The sequence below is a fragment of the Arvicanthis niloticus genome, chromosome 6 (genome assembly GCF_011762505.2).
Source record: "Arvicanthis niloticus isolate mArvNil1 chromosome 6, mArvNil1.pat.X, whole genome shotgun sequence".
Lineage (NCBI taxonomy): Eukaryota > Metazoa > Chordata > Mammalia > Rodentia > Muridae > Arvicanthis > Arvicanthis niloticus.
Genome location: NC_047663.1, coordinates 19,536,001 through 19,549,475, shown reverse-complemented (window position 1 = coordinate 19,549,475; position 13,475 = coordinate 19,536,001). Strand labels below are relative to the sequence as shown.

The 13,475-nt window shown below is 51.9% G+C and overlaps 2 protein-coding genes across 3 annotated transcripts; one reads left to right on the top strand and one right to left on the bottom strand.

The window, feature by feature from the left end:
* Window positions 1–9: 9 nt before the first annotated feature.
* Window positions 10–1,463, top strand: Fam187a (family with sequence similarity 187 member A). The gene has a single exon (XM_034506164.2). The coding sequence runs from the start codon at window positions 171–173 to the stop codon at window positions 1,425–1,427; it is 1,257 nt and encodes a 418-aa protein (XP_034362055.1). The 5' UTR covers window positions 10–170; the 3' UTR covers window positions 1,428–1,463.
* A 675-nt stretch (window positions 1,464–2,138) lies between these two features.
* On the bottom strand, window positions 2,139–11,314 carry Gfap (glial fibrillary acidic protein). 2 transcript variants are annotated; one of them, XR_013110989.1, is made up of 9 exons: window positions 10,827–11,314; window positions 9,904–9,964; window positions 9,628–9,723; window positions 8,506–8,667; window positions 7,611–7,736; window positions 7,212–7,432; window positions 6,256–6,299; window positions 4,437–5,871; window positions 2,139–3,738 (listed from the first exon to the last, which is right to left on the bottom strand). XR_013110989.1 is itself a non-coding variant. In XM_034506162.2 (9 exons), exons 1-9 carry the CDS (start codon window positions 11,279–11,281, stop codon window positions 3,697–3,699), a joined length of 1,293 nt encoding a protein of 430 aa, XP_034362053.1. In that variant the 5' UTR covers window positions 11,282–11,313; the 3' UTR covers window positions 2,139–3,696. The 2 variants fall into 2 exon arrangements, 1 of the variants encoding a protein (XP_034362053.1); XM_034506162.2 differs by having other exon boundaries at window positions 4,437–4,522; window positions 10,827–11,313.
* Between the last annotated feature and the right edge of the window lie 2,161 nt (window positions 11,315–13,475).

Sequence of the window (13,475 nt, the reverse complement as noted above, 5' to 3'; positions counted from 1 at the left end):
GCTGGGAATAAATTGCCTTGGCTGTCTCCTCTGGAGTTTATTACTTCGTTTCCTGGCTGTTTGAGCCTTTCTCCTTCTAGTGGCCTCTCAGCAATGATTTTTAAAACGCCATAGGTCTTCGGTGCCTTGAGTTTTGCCCTGGCTCCCTCAAAAACCTCCTTCCTACAAGCATGAGGCTGGCTCACACCACCGTGCTCCTGTGGGCCTGGGGTAGTGTCCAGGCTTTTGAAATTGTGGGGAAGGAGAACATTTTTCAGAGGACACCTTGCCCTGCTTTTCTGATGTTTGAAAATGCTGCCTATCTGGCTGACATGAGCTTTGAGCTCCCCTGTCACTGCAAACCTGAGGATGTTTCTGCTGTGGTCTGGTATTACCAAAAGTATCTGGGGAGCAGCCACACCACAGTGCTTACAGACTTCGATGGCCGGTTGCTTACGGAGGCTGCTTTGGTTCGAGTCGGCAGTAGTATGCTGACACGCTTCAGTATCCGCATGTTCAGCCTGTTGGTTTTCCGGGCCCAGCCGGAGGACACAGGCCTGTATTTCTGTGGCACCCGAGACGGGGATTATTTTTATGCCTATGATGTGGACATCCAGAGCAATAAAGGAATTGTGGCCAGTTTCAAGGACATGGGCCAGGAGCCATTGGCAGATGAGTACTACGGGAGCCTCCATGTCTTTACCACCTTCTGGGAGTGGACCCCCTGTGACCGCTGTGGGGTGCATGGGGAACAGTGGCGCCTTGGACTCTGCTACTTGCAGAACCCTGGCCTCTCACCTCGATACATTAAGACTCTGCCAGATGTAGTGTCCTGTGGCTCTCGGGCTGTGCCATGGGAACTGCACATCAAGACCAAGTATCACACACCTGAGCTGCTGATTCAGAGCTGCCTAGTGTCCTGTAAGAAGAATAAAGTCCGGGAGGGTATGCAGGCAATCTACAACTACGTGTCCAAACTGGGCAGCCGGCCCCGGGTGCCTCAGGTTCCCATTCAATTCCATCAGCAGAGACTGGGTCACGGCCTCATCATCTCCTGTCCCGGGGCCCGACCAGAGCATGCTGTGGCCTGGGACAAGGACAGTCAGCCCCTCTACCGTAGCCAGTACCTAAAAGGTGTGAACAGATCCATGAGAGTTTTCATCGACCATGGCAACCATCTCCACATCCGATTCACCCAGCTGAGTGACCGGGGCATCTATTACTGCTGGCGGCAAGGGTTGAGAATTGCTGGCTTCCGGTTGGGTGTAACATCTCGAGGGCGCTACCCAGCCTCACTCTCAGACCCTGAGACTGGAACAGCCATAGAGCTCACCCTGATAGGCTATCTGCTCATCACCGTTGTCTTCGTCACCATTCACCTCTGTCGTTGCTGTTGCCAATCTCGCTGTTGTCCCAATTTCTCTGCCCAAACCCTTCTCCAGCTGTGACGACCAGTCGTGTTACAATATGTTTGTTAAATGATACCAGAGGCTTCTGGTGGGCACCTTGGGCTGGGACACGTGACAGTGTGATGAAGGAGTCTATTAGTTATAGCCTGCCTCCCAGTTTCTTGGGAGAAGCCTGGGTCTAATCTGGGAAGTAGAAGGAGCCTGAGGCAGGTCAGAGACTGGAGTCTGGAGGGAAGTGACCAAGTACATGAGTCTTCTCAGTTTACACTCGGGTCATGGGAAGAAGTGAACTGATCCGTCAGATCACCTGTAAGTGCTGTTGGCACGGGGTGGGGGGGGAGGCGGGTGCTTTGACTTTGAGACTACCACAGGGTCCTGGTTGAACTGGATGGGAGTGGGATGGAGAAGAAAGAAAAGTGGAGGGAGGGAGCTGGCCTGTGTCATCCTCTGCTTCCAATTGTTCTGGGACTAGCAGAGCAGCAGGGATGAAGATGATGGTAAGGGACCAGAGAGGGTGAAGAAAGTGGAGAGTGAGCACAGGAATTTCTTGAATGATGGCACCCAGGCTGGGGGATTGGGGCTGAGAAAAGGAGGTGAGCAAAGGCCCTGGACACCTGATCTCTGAATAAGGAGGATTTGACAGGCAGCTGCCGCTATGGAGGGTTAGGCTCTCAAGACATTCTGTGATAATGAACAAGTTGGGTCTTGTCTGTCTTCATCCCACCTTCTGAACAAATCAGACCCACTCTGTGGAAGCCTATGGCACATGTCTTTATTTCTTGCCCAGTAAGTAAAGGTGACAGTACTGTTCTGAAGGTTAGCAGAGGTGGTAAGGGGTGGGGTGGAGGTATGATGTCCTGGGAAGACAGAGGGACCTTGGAGGGGAGGAAAGGACACCTTCAGCTCGGTTTCTTCCCCACCTGGCCACCAATCAGCTTTGGAGAGGCTGCTCTAATAGGAAGGCACTTGGCTCCAGACTGCTTGAACACAACATGCCTCAGTTTCCCAAACTCTCAAATAGGATGATGCCTAAAATATAGGTGGTGGTATGCATACGCATAAGAAAGGGAATGGGCCAGGCAGTGGTGGCGCACGCCTTTAATCCCAGCACTTGGGAGGCAGAGGCAGGTGGATTTCTGAGTTCAAGGCCAGCCTGGTCTACAGAGTGAGTTCCAAGACAGCCTGGGCTATACAGAGAAACCCCATCTCAAAAAACCAAAAAAAAAAAAAAAAAAAAAAAAGGGTGGGGGGAGATGGACACTTGACTTGGAGAACAACAGCCTGTGGGGATACGGAGCCTTGGAAGGATGGTTGTGGATTCTTCCAGGTTGAGGAGCAGCAGTCACAGGGTGAGATGATGGAGCAGAGGGGGACCGTGCAGTCAGGCATAGACCTTCATAACTGAGGCACAGCTGTGTCCTGCCCAGTGGACAGAAGTCACTCTCTCCGGTCTCAGTGTCTTTGAGAGAACCGTTATTTCCTTGATTCCCAGGATTCAGGGCCAAGTGTAACTGGTTACCTACAACTTCCAACTCCAATGTCCAAATGACCTACACCGGTGCCTCTGCTGCTGGCACCCCTGCAGCCTGAGCAAGAGAGCCTTCCTGGGCTCCCCCTCTCTGCATCCACACGTAGGGGCCAGGGAGCTCTTCTCTCCACCGTCCAGTGCACCTTCCGTCTCCACCTATGCCATAGATCTTGCCAAGTGCTGAGAACCAAGTTTCCACATGCCTGTCAGAACTGCAGAACTGCTCAGTGGAGCTGACACACTTGGGTCATCACTCTGGAGAGCCCTTCAGGACTGCCTTAGTGGCCACGCCAGGTAGCAGGTCTGCCCTACTCACTCCTAGATCGTCAGGGTTATTCAGGATGCATAGGTCTCTGACTAGAGATACTTTGCCTCGGGGACTTTTCCTTTCTGTCTGAATCTTAGTCTTGCCCCAGCAGCCTGTGGAAACTCAAAATCCAGTTCCCAGAGACCCTCAGCTCTAGCAACAGTTTCCATAACAACAAGGATGAAGGAAGTGATTTATCTCCTTACCCTGCGCATCTTTCCTCTTTCCTTCCAGTTCTAACCCAGCTGGGGGTCCCCACCCCTCCTGATTGCCCCTTTGGGGTGAGTAACTTGTTAGTTGGAGGTGCAGGGTATGTGCCATCCATGGGGCTTGTCACTGACTGAGCCTTGGGCAGCACACAAGCATAAAAACAGAAGGAAGGGAAGTGCAGATGGGAATTGGGCCTGGCAAACAAGACCATCTGAGGAAGAGCTTTGGGCTCTCACACTGTCCTCCAAGGGCCGCCAGGCGCCTCACATCACATCCTTGTGCTCCTGCTTTGACTCCTTAATGACCTACAGGGACAGAGAAGGTGTACAGTGCAGGGTTAGGGGCTCAAATAATCCCAGACCCAGTTTGCTAGGCTGTGCATCCTGAGGCAAGCCTCCTACTGCCCTAGATCTGTCTTCCCTGGGCTGTCATCGTGATTGCCTCATGCTGTGGTCAAATTGGGTATGAAATGCCACTTGTAGGGCCGGTGAGATGGCTCAGTGGTGAAGAGCAAGCACTGCTCTTCCAGAGGTCCTGAGTTCAATTCCCAGCAACCACAGGGTGGCTCACCACCATCTATGAAGGGATCTGATGCCCTCTTCTGGCCTGAGGATGTATATGCAGCAGAGCAGTCATATTAAATTAAAAAAAAAAAAAAAGGCCACTTGTAGAGTTTTACCATGGTTTTAACCATGGTATAAGAGTAACCATTGCTGCTAATACCCCAACAAATGGAGAAGGCCATTCTATGTCTATCTATGGAACTTTGAAAGACGTTAACACCTCCCCCCCCACACTGTCCCAGTTAGAGCTGGTGGCCTCAGTACACAGGTTGCCCTTAGCACACTACTTGTGAAAAAGCTTGGAAAGGAGAATTACATTCAAGGTCTGCCCCTTCTGCCAGAGCTCTCCAGGTAGTTAATAGGGACCGTCAGTGAGCTCGTACCAGGCTTTCTCCAGTACAGCCTCAAGAACTCCTGAGGTGACTGGAACCTTTCCTCACCTCACCATCCCGCATCTCCACTGTCTTTACCACGATGTTCCTCTTGAGGTGGCCTTCTGACACGGATTTGGTGTCCAGGCTGGTTTCTGCAGGTATGAGGAGAGGAGGCCTCCATGGGCTCTTGGGATACTAGCTATCCTGTCCTGCTCCCAACTTCCCCATCATGCACATGGGATCATGAATACGGGGCTAGCTAGCTAGGCAGGGAAAAGCATGGCTCTTCTGAAGTGTCTGGAGGCTTCTTTCTGCCCCCCAACCCCAGCACCAAACACACCCTGCTGCTGTCCTGTAACCTGCTCTGCCTTCTGTTCTGGCACCTGGCTTACTGACAACCAAGGGCTTCACTGAGGAAGGAGCCTCAGTTTCCTCTCTTGCAAAATGGGATCACAGTGCCTACTTCCCTGGGACATGGTGGCATGGCGCAGATTAGTGATTAATACACATGGGACCCTTCCATATTCCTATTTCCCTGTCACTTATCTGGACTCTAGTGAACCTTGACTGCCTAGCATTTGGCACTATTACCTTTCCCTGGTCAGCATGATTAACTTTCTAGTGGTAAATTACACCCTGCAATATGCATGGCCAATATTCCTAAATGGAATTTCCCCCTGTGTCTAAGAATCATTTAAGGGCCACATACGAGTAAAACGTAATTTGGTCCACCACCACCCTCCCCCGCTCTTAGAGAGAAAAATATAGCAAGTCACACTCACTAATATTTAAAACAAAGAGCAGGGAAAAGAAAGCTTTATTCTCTACAAGAGCAGCTGTCCAGAGGGAACTAACCCTCTGGGCTGAATCAGCACTGAATGAAGCAACAGAACACTGGGGACACATGAATCAAACACAGAGCCTGCCCACAGGCACTGCAAGACCCAAGGGGACCACCTAGCAACAGGAAAGCGGTGAGGCAGGGCATTTGCTCAGAGGTTTCAGGGCCTCTGGTTTGAGCTCCCAGAGACTCTGCTAACACTGGCTAACTCTGTTAGTATAGCCTAACCTTTAACAGAGGCTAGCTCTGTTAGTATGACCTAACCTTTAGCATAGGCTAGCTCATTAGTATAACCTAACTTTTAGCATAGGCTAGCTCTGTTAGTATGACCTAACCTTTAGCATAGGCTAGCTCATTAGTATAACCTAACCTTTAGCATAGGCTAGCTCTGTCAGTATAACCTAATTACACAGGTCCAGAACCTAGGGTGGGCATTGAAGCTTCTGGACAAAGGACATGGTCCAGTCCCTTAGAGGAAGCCTGGGAGGAAGAAGGCAAGCTGGGAAAAGTGCATGGCTGCAGGGAAGGTGTCTATCTAATGGAGAGCTGGCAGGGCTCCATCTACAATCTGGTGAGCCTGTATTGGTATAACTTGTACTGTGAGCCTTTTGAGATGTCTTGTGACTTTGTGGCTTTCCCCTTCTTTAGTGCTTTTGCCCCCTGTAGTGACAAGCAGTTGAGAGAGAGAGAGAGAGAGAGAGAGAGAGAGAGAGAGAGAGAGAGAGAGAGAAAACAAGAACACAAGACACTCAGAAGGGCAGAGCTTGTTTGTGGACTGCAGACCTAGCATCAGTTGAGACCTTGTCAGGTTCTGCATGGGTACAGCAGCTAGGGGATGGGGACACAGGGCAGAGCAAGACAGGACCAGCTCCAAGCCCTAGGATGATGTGCTCTGTCCAGGATCTCAGTGGAGGATCATGAAGGCTCCCAAGGAAAACCTGGATCAATTTGCCCCCCCCCCCACAGTCCCCAAGAGCAGTCCACAGGATGGGGAGAGGAGGAGGGGGTTTATTACCCTTTCCCACAAAGCCCCACTATACTGACCTCGGATCTGGAGGTTGGAGAAAGTCTGTACAGGAATGGTGATGCTGAAAGAGAAGGGATAGGGATGATGAGGCCACCTTAGGACATCCCTGGGCTGGGCCGGTCCAGGGGCCGGTCCAGGGGCCAGAATGAAAAGGCTCTTTGCCCAGGCCTCTCCCTTTCTTCCCTCTCCCTCCCATTCCCCTCCCTCCCTCTTTCACTGTCATTTCCTCTCTCTTTCCTATATCTCCTTTCTTCTTCTGCTTCTCTGTCTCCTGTCTTCCTCTTCTGTCAACTCTTTCAGACAAAGTCTCTCTATGCAGCCTTGGCTGGCCTAGAATTCAATATATATACCAGGTTAGCCTCAAACTCATAGAGATCTGCCTGCCTCTTCCTCTCAAGTGCTGGGACTAAAGCATGCACCATAATGACTGATATATACATACATACACATCATATACATATACATTATACATATACAATGGCAGATGGAGTGTTACCACAAGCCATTGCAAGCCATAATCTGGATGTTGGTACCCAAACCCCTAACTACTGAGTTATCTCTCCAGCCCCCACCACCTAACTTTCATCCCAGCAGCCAACACTCTCCAGGAGTTGGAAAAGTCTGCACGACTGTGTTATCTGCTCCCATAGAATACCTCCAGGAAGGAGAATGGAGGCTTTGGAGATGGGAGGAATTTAAAAAAAAAAAAAAAAAAAGTCACAATAACATCGAAGAGGCAGAGCAAGCAGCAATCATGGGAAATTCCATTTTTGTTGGCCAGGCTTGTGGGTGAGTCCCTTAGTCTGGGAATAATTCAACTCCTCAGTCCTGGGAATTAACAGTGTTTGGATCCATCTATTCTTCAGACATTTCTTGAATCGTGCGTAGGCCGAACACTCCGGGAAGGAAGGGATACAAGGCTAACTCCTAAGTACTGAAAGGAACAAGAATTCTGGCGTTGAGGTGAGCTCACCGGTTTTCTTCGCCCTCCAGCAATTTCCTGTAGGTGGCGATCTCGATGTCCAGGGCTAGCTTAACGTTGAGTAGATCCTGGTACTCCTGCAGGTGGCGGGCCATCTCCTCCTTGAGGCTTTGGCCCTCCTCCTCCAGCCGAGCGAGTGCCTCCTGGTAACTCGCCGACTCCCGTGCATGGCGCTCGTCCTGTTCCCGCATTTGCCTCTCCAGGGACTCGTTCTGTGGGATGGAACGGACTGATCGCTTGGCCAGGAGATTCGGAGAAGCTTCGAGGCCCCAACCCCTGATCCCTTTCGTCTTCGCCTACGCCACCCTGCTCCCTCCACCCTGGTCCCCTTCCAACAACTTCTTGGGTGGCCACTGCCCCATCCAACCAGTGGTCCCTGTCCGTGCTTACAGTGCCGCGCAAGGACTCCAGGTCGCAGGTCAAGGCCTGCAGTTGGCGGCGGTAGTCATTAGCCTCGTGCTTGGCTTGGCGAAGCAGCTCGGCGTTGCGGGAAGCAGCGTCTGTGAGGTCTGCAAACTAAACCGAGAGAGGACCTAAAGTTGAGGGAAGGTGGACTGGAGCCTCCCAATAGCACAAGACATAGACCAGGGAGCTGCCTGGGCCGTGAAATACACACAATTTCTAGAAAACCAGGAAAGTGGGGTCGACCTCAGGGCTCCTCAGGGAGGAGCAACTGTCGCCCAAGGACTTGCCTTCATCCTGCACAGACTGTCACTGCATGTGAGGCTCAGCAGCTCATACTGGGCTTGGTGCCCTGAGTCGGAAGCATCTCTGGTCTCTGTCTGCGTTTTTTTCTGTCTCAGGCTTTCTCACAGCACCTGTTCTCCGCCTGAGATGCTCTTCCCTCTTCTGAGTCTCTAGGCTGCCTGTTTAGCACAAGTTCCACGCCCTCATCTTCCCTGCCTCCCACAGTCTGTATGAAGTCTGGCGTCCTCTGGACCAAAGTACCTGGCACACAGTAGATGTTCAGCAATGCAGGACAAGGACTGTCAGAGGCATCAGAAAGGCAGCCTCTTAAAGGAGATGGGTTAGGACAGGAAACGTTATCCCTTTATCAGTTAGGAGCTGTGACACTGGGCAAGCTAGTGAACCTTTTAGCTATTATTACAAGTAATAGCAGTAACAAAGAGAAATTATAATAATAATGCCTGCATGGTCCTGGGCAAGTCTTCTCTCTCTGGGCAAGACTGGTCACCTAGATAGGTTGTTTTCCAAGCTACTTTCCCTTATTCTCTAACATGAAGCAGGAAGTCTTCTTGGAAGAGGCAAGCTGGCCCACAGGTACCTTGGACCGATACCACTCCTCTGTCTCTTGCATGTTACTGGTGGCCACTGCCTCGTATTGAGTGCGAATCTCCCTCAGGGCTGCTGTGAGGTCTGGCTTGGCCACATCCAGCTCCACATGGACCTGCTGTTGGGCCAGCTGCTCCCGGAGTTCTCGAACTTCCTAATTAGGTAAAAGAAAGGGTATTGAGGCTCAAGTCTCAGGCTCTCCCAGACTCACACTTCTGTCTGACAGATACAGCAATGGCTCAGGGAAATGGGGCATCTGTTATTGGAGGAAGTGCATGGTCTAAGCTCATAGGCATATGCCAGGCTCGGTGACAGACACCTTTAATCCCAGCAACCGGGCACCTAGGGCAGGCAGATCTCCATGGTTCCGAGGCCAGCCTGGTCTATATAGCATGTTCCAGGCCAGCCAAGGCTACATAGTGAAACCTTGTCAAAAGGTAACACTAAAACCTCTAATGGACATGGGATGAGAGTTTGGGAGTATCTTCCTCCCAGGACTGGATAGTCAGGAACCAGGCATGAATAGGTCTTGCAGCCAGGCTCTGAGGTCAGAGAACAGAGGTTTGTGTGTGTGTGTGTGTGTGTGTGTGTGTGTGTGTGTGTGTGTGTGTGTATGTGTGAGTTTAGACACATGCACAAGTCTACACGAGTCTCTCCTGTAGACCAGGCTGGTCTCAGTTTTTCTGTGTAGCCGAACTTGATCTTGAACAGTTTGAATGGTCCGCTTCTACCTCTCACAGGCTGAGATGCATACCACCGTGACAGGCCCTCAGAGGGGTTTTCAGCTGTGTGACTTTGAGATGTGACTTCTCTGGGCTTCAATGTCCCTACCATTGTGAAAGGAAGTAATGATAAGGGCTCACAGAGCTGATGTGGAGGAGAAGCTAACGACCTGGTCCTGTGCTTCTCAGAACATGGCAGCGGAGGGTCTGCAGACATTTTTCAGGGATAGTGAATACTGGACACATCTCCCTTGGTCTCTCTATCTTCACTCTTTCTCTCATTTTTTTTTTTCTTCCTGACAATTGGTTTCTCCGTTTCCCTCTCTGAACATCTCTGTCTGTCTATCACTTGTAGTATCTTGTAAGGCCTCCCTCCCCCTCCCTGGCCTCACCTCATCATGGATCTTCCTCAAGAACTGGATCTCCTCCTCCAGAGATTCAACCTTCCTCTCCAGATCCACACGAGCCAGGGTGGCTTCATCTGCCTCCTGGAGTCCGGAGAGAGTCTCTTTGACCCCAGAGTCCTCCCTCCTACAATGTCCAGCTTTGTCCTCCCCCTTCTTGTGGGGATCTTGGAAGCAGCCAACTGCTGTGGAGGGCTAAGTTCAGGGGCTGTGTTTGGTGGGCTGCCACCAGCCTCCCTCCCCGAGCCCGCTCATCTCTCTGACCTGTCTATATGCAGCCAGGTTGTTCTCTGCCTCCAGCCTCAGGTTGGTTTCATCTTGGAGCCTGGGATAGGGGACACAGTATAGGCTTTAGGTTTTCCTGAGGACTCTTGGGTCCCTGCCTTAACCTCCAGAGGGCGGGGACTGTCACAAACTGATCCCACAGGACCAGTAGAGTGGCAGGAGGAGTAAGCAATGGCGTGTTCCTACACAGAGGCCTCAGCTGAGAGAGTGAACAGATAAGGGCTTCCGTCTTGACTAATTACTGAGGCGCCTTATCCGGGTTCATGCACCTGCTCCTGCTCCACCACCGTGCCCTCACTGTCACAGACACCAGTGCCCCTTCTGCACCAGAGGGACATGTGAATGCCCACCCACCACCCAGCAAATCACCATGTCCTGGAGTTTGACCCTTGGTTACGATCTTTTAGGACAGATTGTATCATGACCTCTACTTTGCAGCTACACCAATCAAAATGGCTTCAGCAGGGTCAAAAGCAGGTGATAGACAGTCGCCTGGGCCCTGCACCAGGCCTCCCTGCTCTTTCTTGCCTTTCCTATATTTCAGAGATCAGAGCCTTCTTGTGGACACAAACCTCTCTGGCCATTCATAGTGCCAAGTGAATGAAAAAAAAAAATAAAGCACCTGCTGGCTCATGCCCTGGCTACCCCTATGCCCCACAGCCTCCCTCAGCGTGGAGGTGCCCAGAGTGCCCAGCTCCCCTTGGCAATCAGATCCCTGAAGTTTTTAGTCTCTCCCTTGCTATTCCCATCATATTAGGGAACAAAGGTAGTTCTCCCTTTCCTAGACATGAGGAAATGGAGCAGCTGAGAGTCTCCCCTTGGGGGAGGCATTACCCTTCCTTCCAGGCACCCCTCTCAGCTCAGCCTCTGCTCACTAGCCCTTTTCCTGTTCCCCTTCTCACTTCTGCCTCAGGGTGCCGAGGTCCTGTGCGAGATTGTCCCTCTCCACTTCCAGCCGGGCACTGTTGGCAGTAAGCTGGTCCAGCCGCAGCCGCAGCTCCCGAAGCTCTGCCTGGTAGACGTCGCCCAGTTTGGTGGGCTCCTTGGCTCGAAGCTGGTTCAGCTCAGCTGCCAGCGCCTTGTTTTGCTGTTCTAGGAAGCGGACCTTCTCGATGTAGCTAGCAAAGCGGTCATTGAGTTCCATCATCTCTGCGCGCTCACTGGCCCGAGTCTCCTTGAAGCCAGCATTGAGCGCCCCGGCCAGGGAGAAGTCCACCCTGGCAGGGAGTGGGGGAGTCATTCGAGACAGGGAGAAGCGCGGCATGGTACCCAGGTGTCGACTAGGACCAAGGCCTCTGACCACCGTCTCGGAGGAGGCATAGGAGCGGCGCGCAGAGGTGATGCGTCTCCGCTCCATCCTGCCCTGCCTCTGCTGGCTCCTGGGATGTCAGGGCATTTATGGAGGAATGGGCTGGACTAAATCTGCCCCTGACTTCCTGGCAGCACCCCATTGAATAGCCTGAGGGGGTGGAGCTGGGCCCCAGCCCAGCTATGGGGAGAACTCCTCTCACCCCACCGAGGTCACTGTACCCAGAGTCAAGGCTTTCCTGGGAACACCAGCCTGGCTTCACCATTGATCAAGGAAACCCTCTTTCTGGTAAATGGGTCAAGAGAGGGCTGGGGGGAAAACTTAGTCCATAAATTTCTTGCCTGTCAAGCATGGAGACCCAAGTTCTAGCCACAGAATGAAAACAAAGGGCCTGGTTTGACAGTGCATACTTGGAAACTCCAGTGCTAGGCAATGAAAATCAGTAGGCTTCCAGGCTCTCACTAATTGGCGAGTTCCAGGTCCCAGGAAGAAATGCTGTCTCAGAAAACCAAGGCAACAGTGCCCGAGGTTGACCTCTGGGCTCAAACACATGTATGTACACACATATGAACATTTGTATGACAAACACACACACATACAGAGAGACAGAGACAGAGAAATAGACAAAGAGTCATAGAGACAGAGACAGAGAGACAAAAAAACGGAGTGCAGAGCTGGGTTGGGTGAGCTACCTCCAGTTCTTAGAGCCTGTAAGCCAGGGCTGCCCCCACTCTGCACTTCTCTGAGGGCCTGTGAGATTCTAGGAACTTGAAGAAACTATTCCCTTCCTCCCGGATCAGCCTATATTACAATTTCCCATGACCCCCATTCTCAACAGATGTACCGAGTCCTCTCCTCTGAAACCCTCCAATTTGATCTTATCCCTGGAGTTCAGGAGTGGAGGGCTGGGGTTGAAGCCCTCTCTGTGACTCCAGGGTCAACTTGAGCCTCTGGTTGTGTGTTTAGGGGGCAAGACAGAAGGAATACACGCAGATCCTAATAGGGTAAGACAGCAGGCTTCATTCCTGAGCCCCTCTTTGGCCTCTTATCCAGCCCAGTGGGCCATTTCTCCCTGGTCCAGCTTCCCTTTGCCCCTCCCAGAGCCTGGCCCCCGACAACCCCTGACGTGAGTTAGCTGTACATGCTGGAGTCTTTCTTTCTTTAACACCCTGTCTTCCTGGCCACCCCTTATTCTCTCAGGAGATATACCTCCTTTAAATCCCCACACACCAGGTCTCTGAGGGATATGTAGGTCCAGGAAACCAAACTCCACCCTCATCAATGGTGGGGAGGAGGCTGAGACTTCAGGCCCATCTATCCCCTCCACTCAGGTCCCTCCCAGGCGCCTTAGCCATCTGTGTCCTTGGGCTTCTGGAAAACAGACAATTCTGCCCCCCGCCCCAGCCCTGCCTTCCTCTGCCCATGCTTGGCATCTGATGTCTACTCCAGGGCACTTGCTGAATAGAGAGCCTTGTTCTCTGCCGCCAGTGAGGCATACGGCAAGGGCAGCCCCATGGGCTGCTTTTATCCCAGGATGCCAGGATGTCAGCTCTGGGTGCAGTACAAGCTCCTAGTTCAATGGACTTCTCGGAAAGCATAGAAAGGGGCCTGGAATACAGAGGGAAGCAGGCTGTGTGCCCGCCCCTGACCATTATGTCTGTGCCAAGGTGAGTCATTCAGTGGGCACAAGGAGGGGGTCCTGGGGGAGGCTAGCTCAGCACTGCCAGGTCTCCAGCTTACAGACAAGGTCTGGCTGCTTGCCCCCTCCCAAAGCTCAAGCCAGTTAAGACTCCTGAGTCCCTGTCATAGCAACATCCTATGTTCCATACCAGAGACATGGTATTCCTTTGAGCTTACAATGGGCTGCTTGCTGAAGTTTCCCTATTGAGTCCGACCACAGGGAAAGGACGAGGCCCTTAGGCTCCAGCCACATCTTCCCCAATCTTGAGCAATGGCAGAGTAAGGGAGATCTGGAGAGAGGTCCCCGGTGACCTTTGGACTGGACCAAAGGTGTGGAATTCCCAGAATTCCTTCGGGATTAAAGGCTTATGTGACCACTTTCTGCCCCAGTGACTTTTTTTTTTTTTTAAAGATTTATTTATTATGTTTATATGAGTACACTGTAGCTGTTCTTAAACACACCAGAAGAGGGCATCAAATCCTATGACAGATGGTTGTGAGCCACCATGTGGTTGCTAGGAATTGAACTCAGGACCTCTGGAAGAGCAGTCACTGCTCTTAA

Excerpts from the sequence above, each read along its gene's own strand:
- Fam187a (XM_034506164.2), top strand. The coding sequence starts at position 171 with ATGAGGCTGGCTCACACCACCGTGCTCCTGTGGGCCTGGGGTAGTGTC.
- Gfap (XM_034506162.2), bottom strand. The coding sequence starts at position 11,281 with ATGGAGCGGAGACGCATCACCTCTGCGCGCCGCTCCTATGCCTCCTCC. Across the intron at positions 7,737-8,505 it reads AGGAGTGGTATCGGTCCAAG|TTTGCAGACCTCACAGACGC; the intron begins GTACCTGTGGGC and ends CTCTCGGTTTAG. Across the intron at positions 6,300-7,211 it reads CTGGAGGGCGAAGAAAACCG|CATCACCATTCCTGTACAGA; the intron begins GTGAGCTCACCT and ends CTTCTCTTTCAG.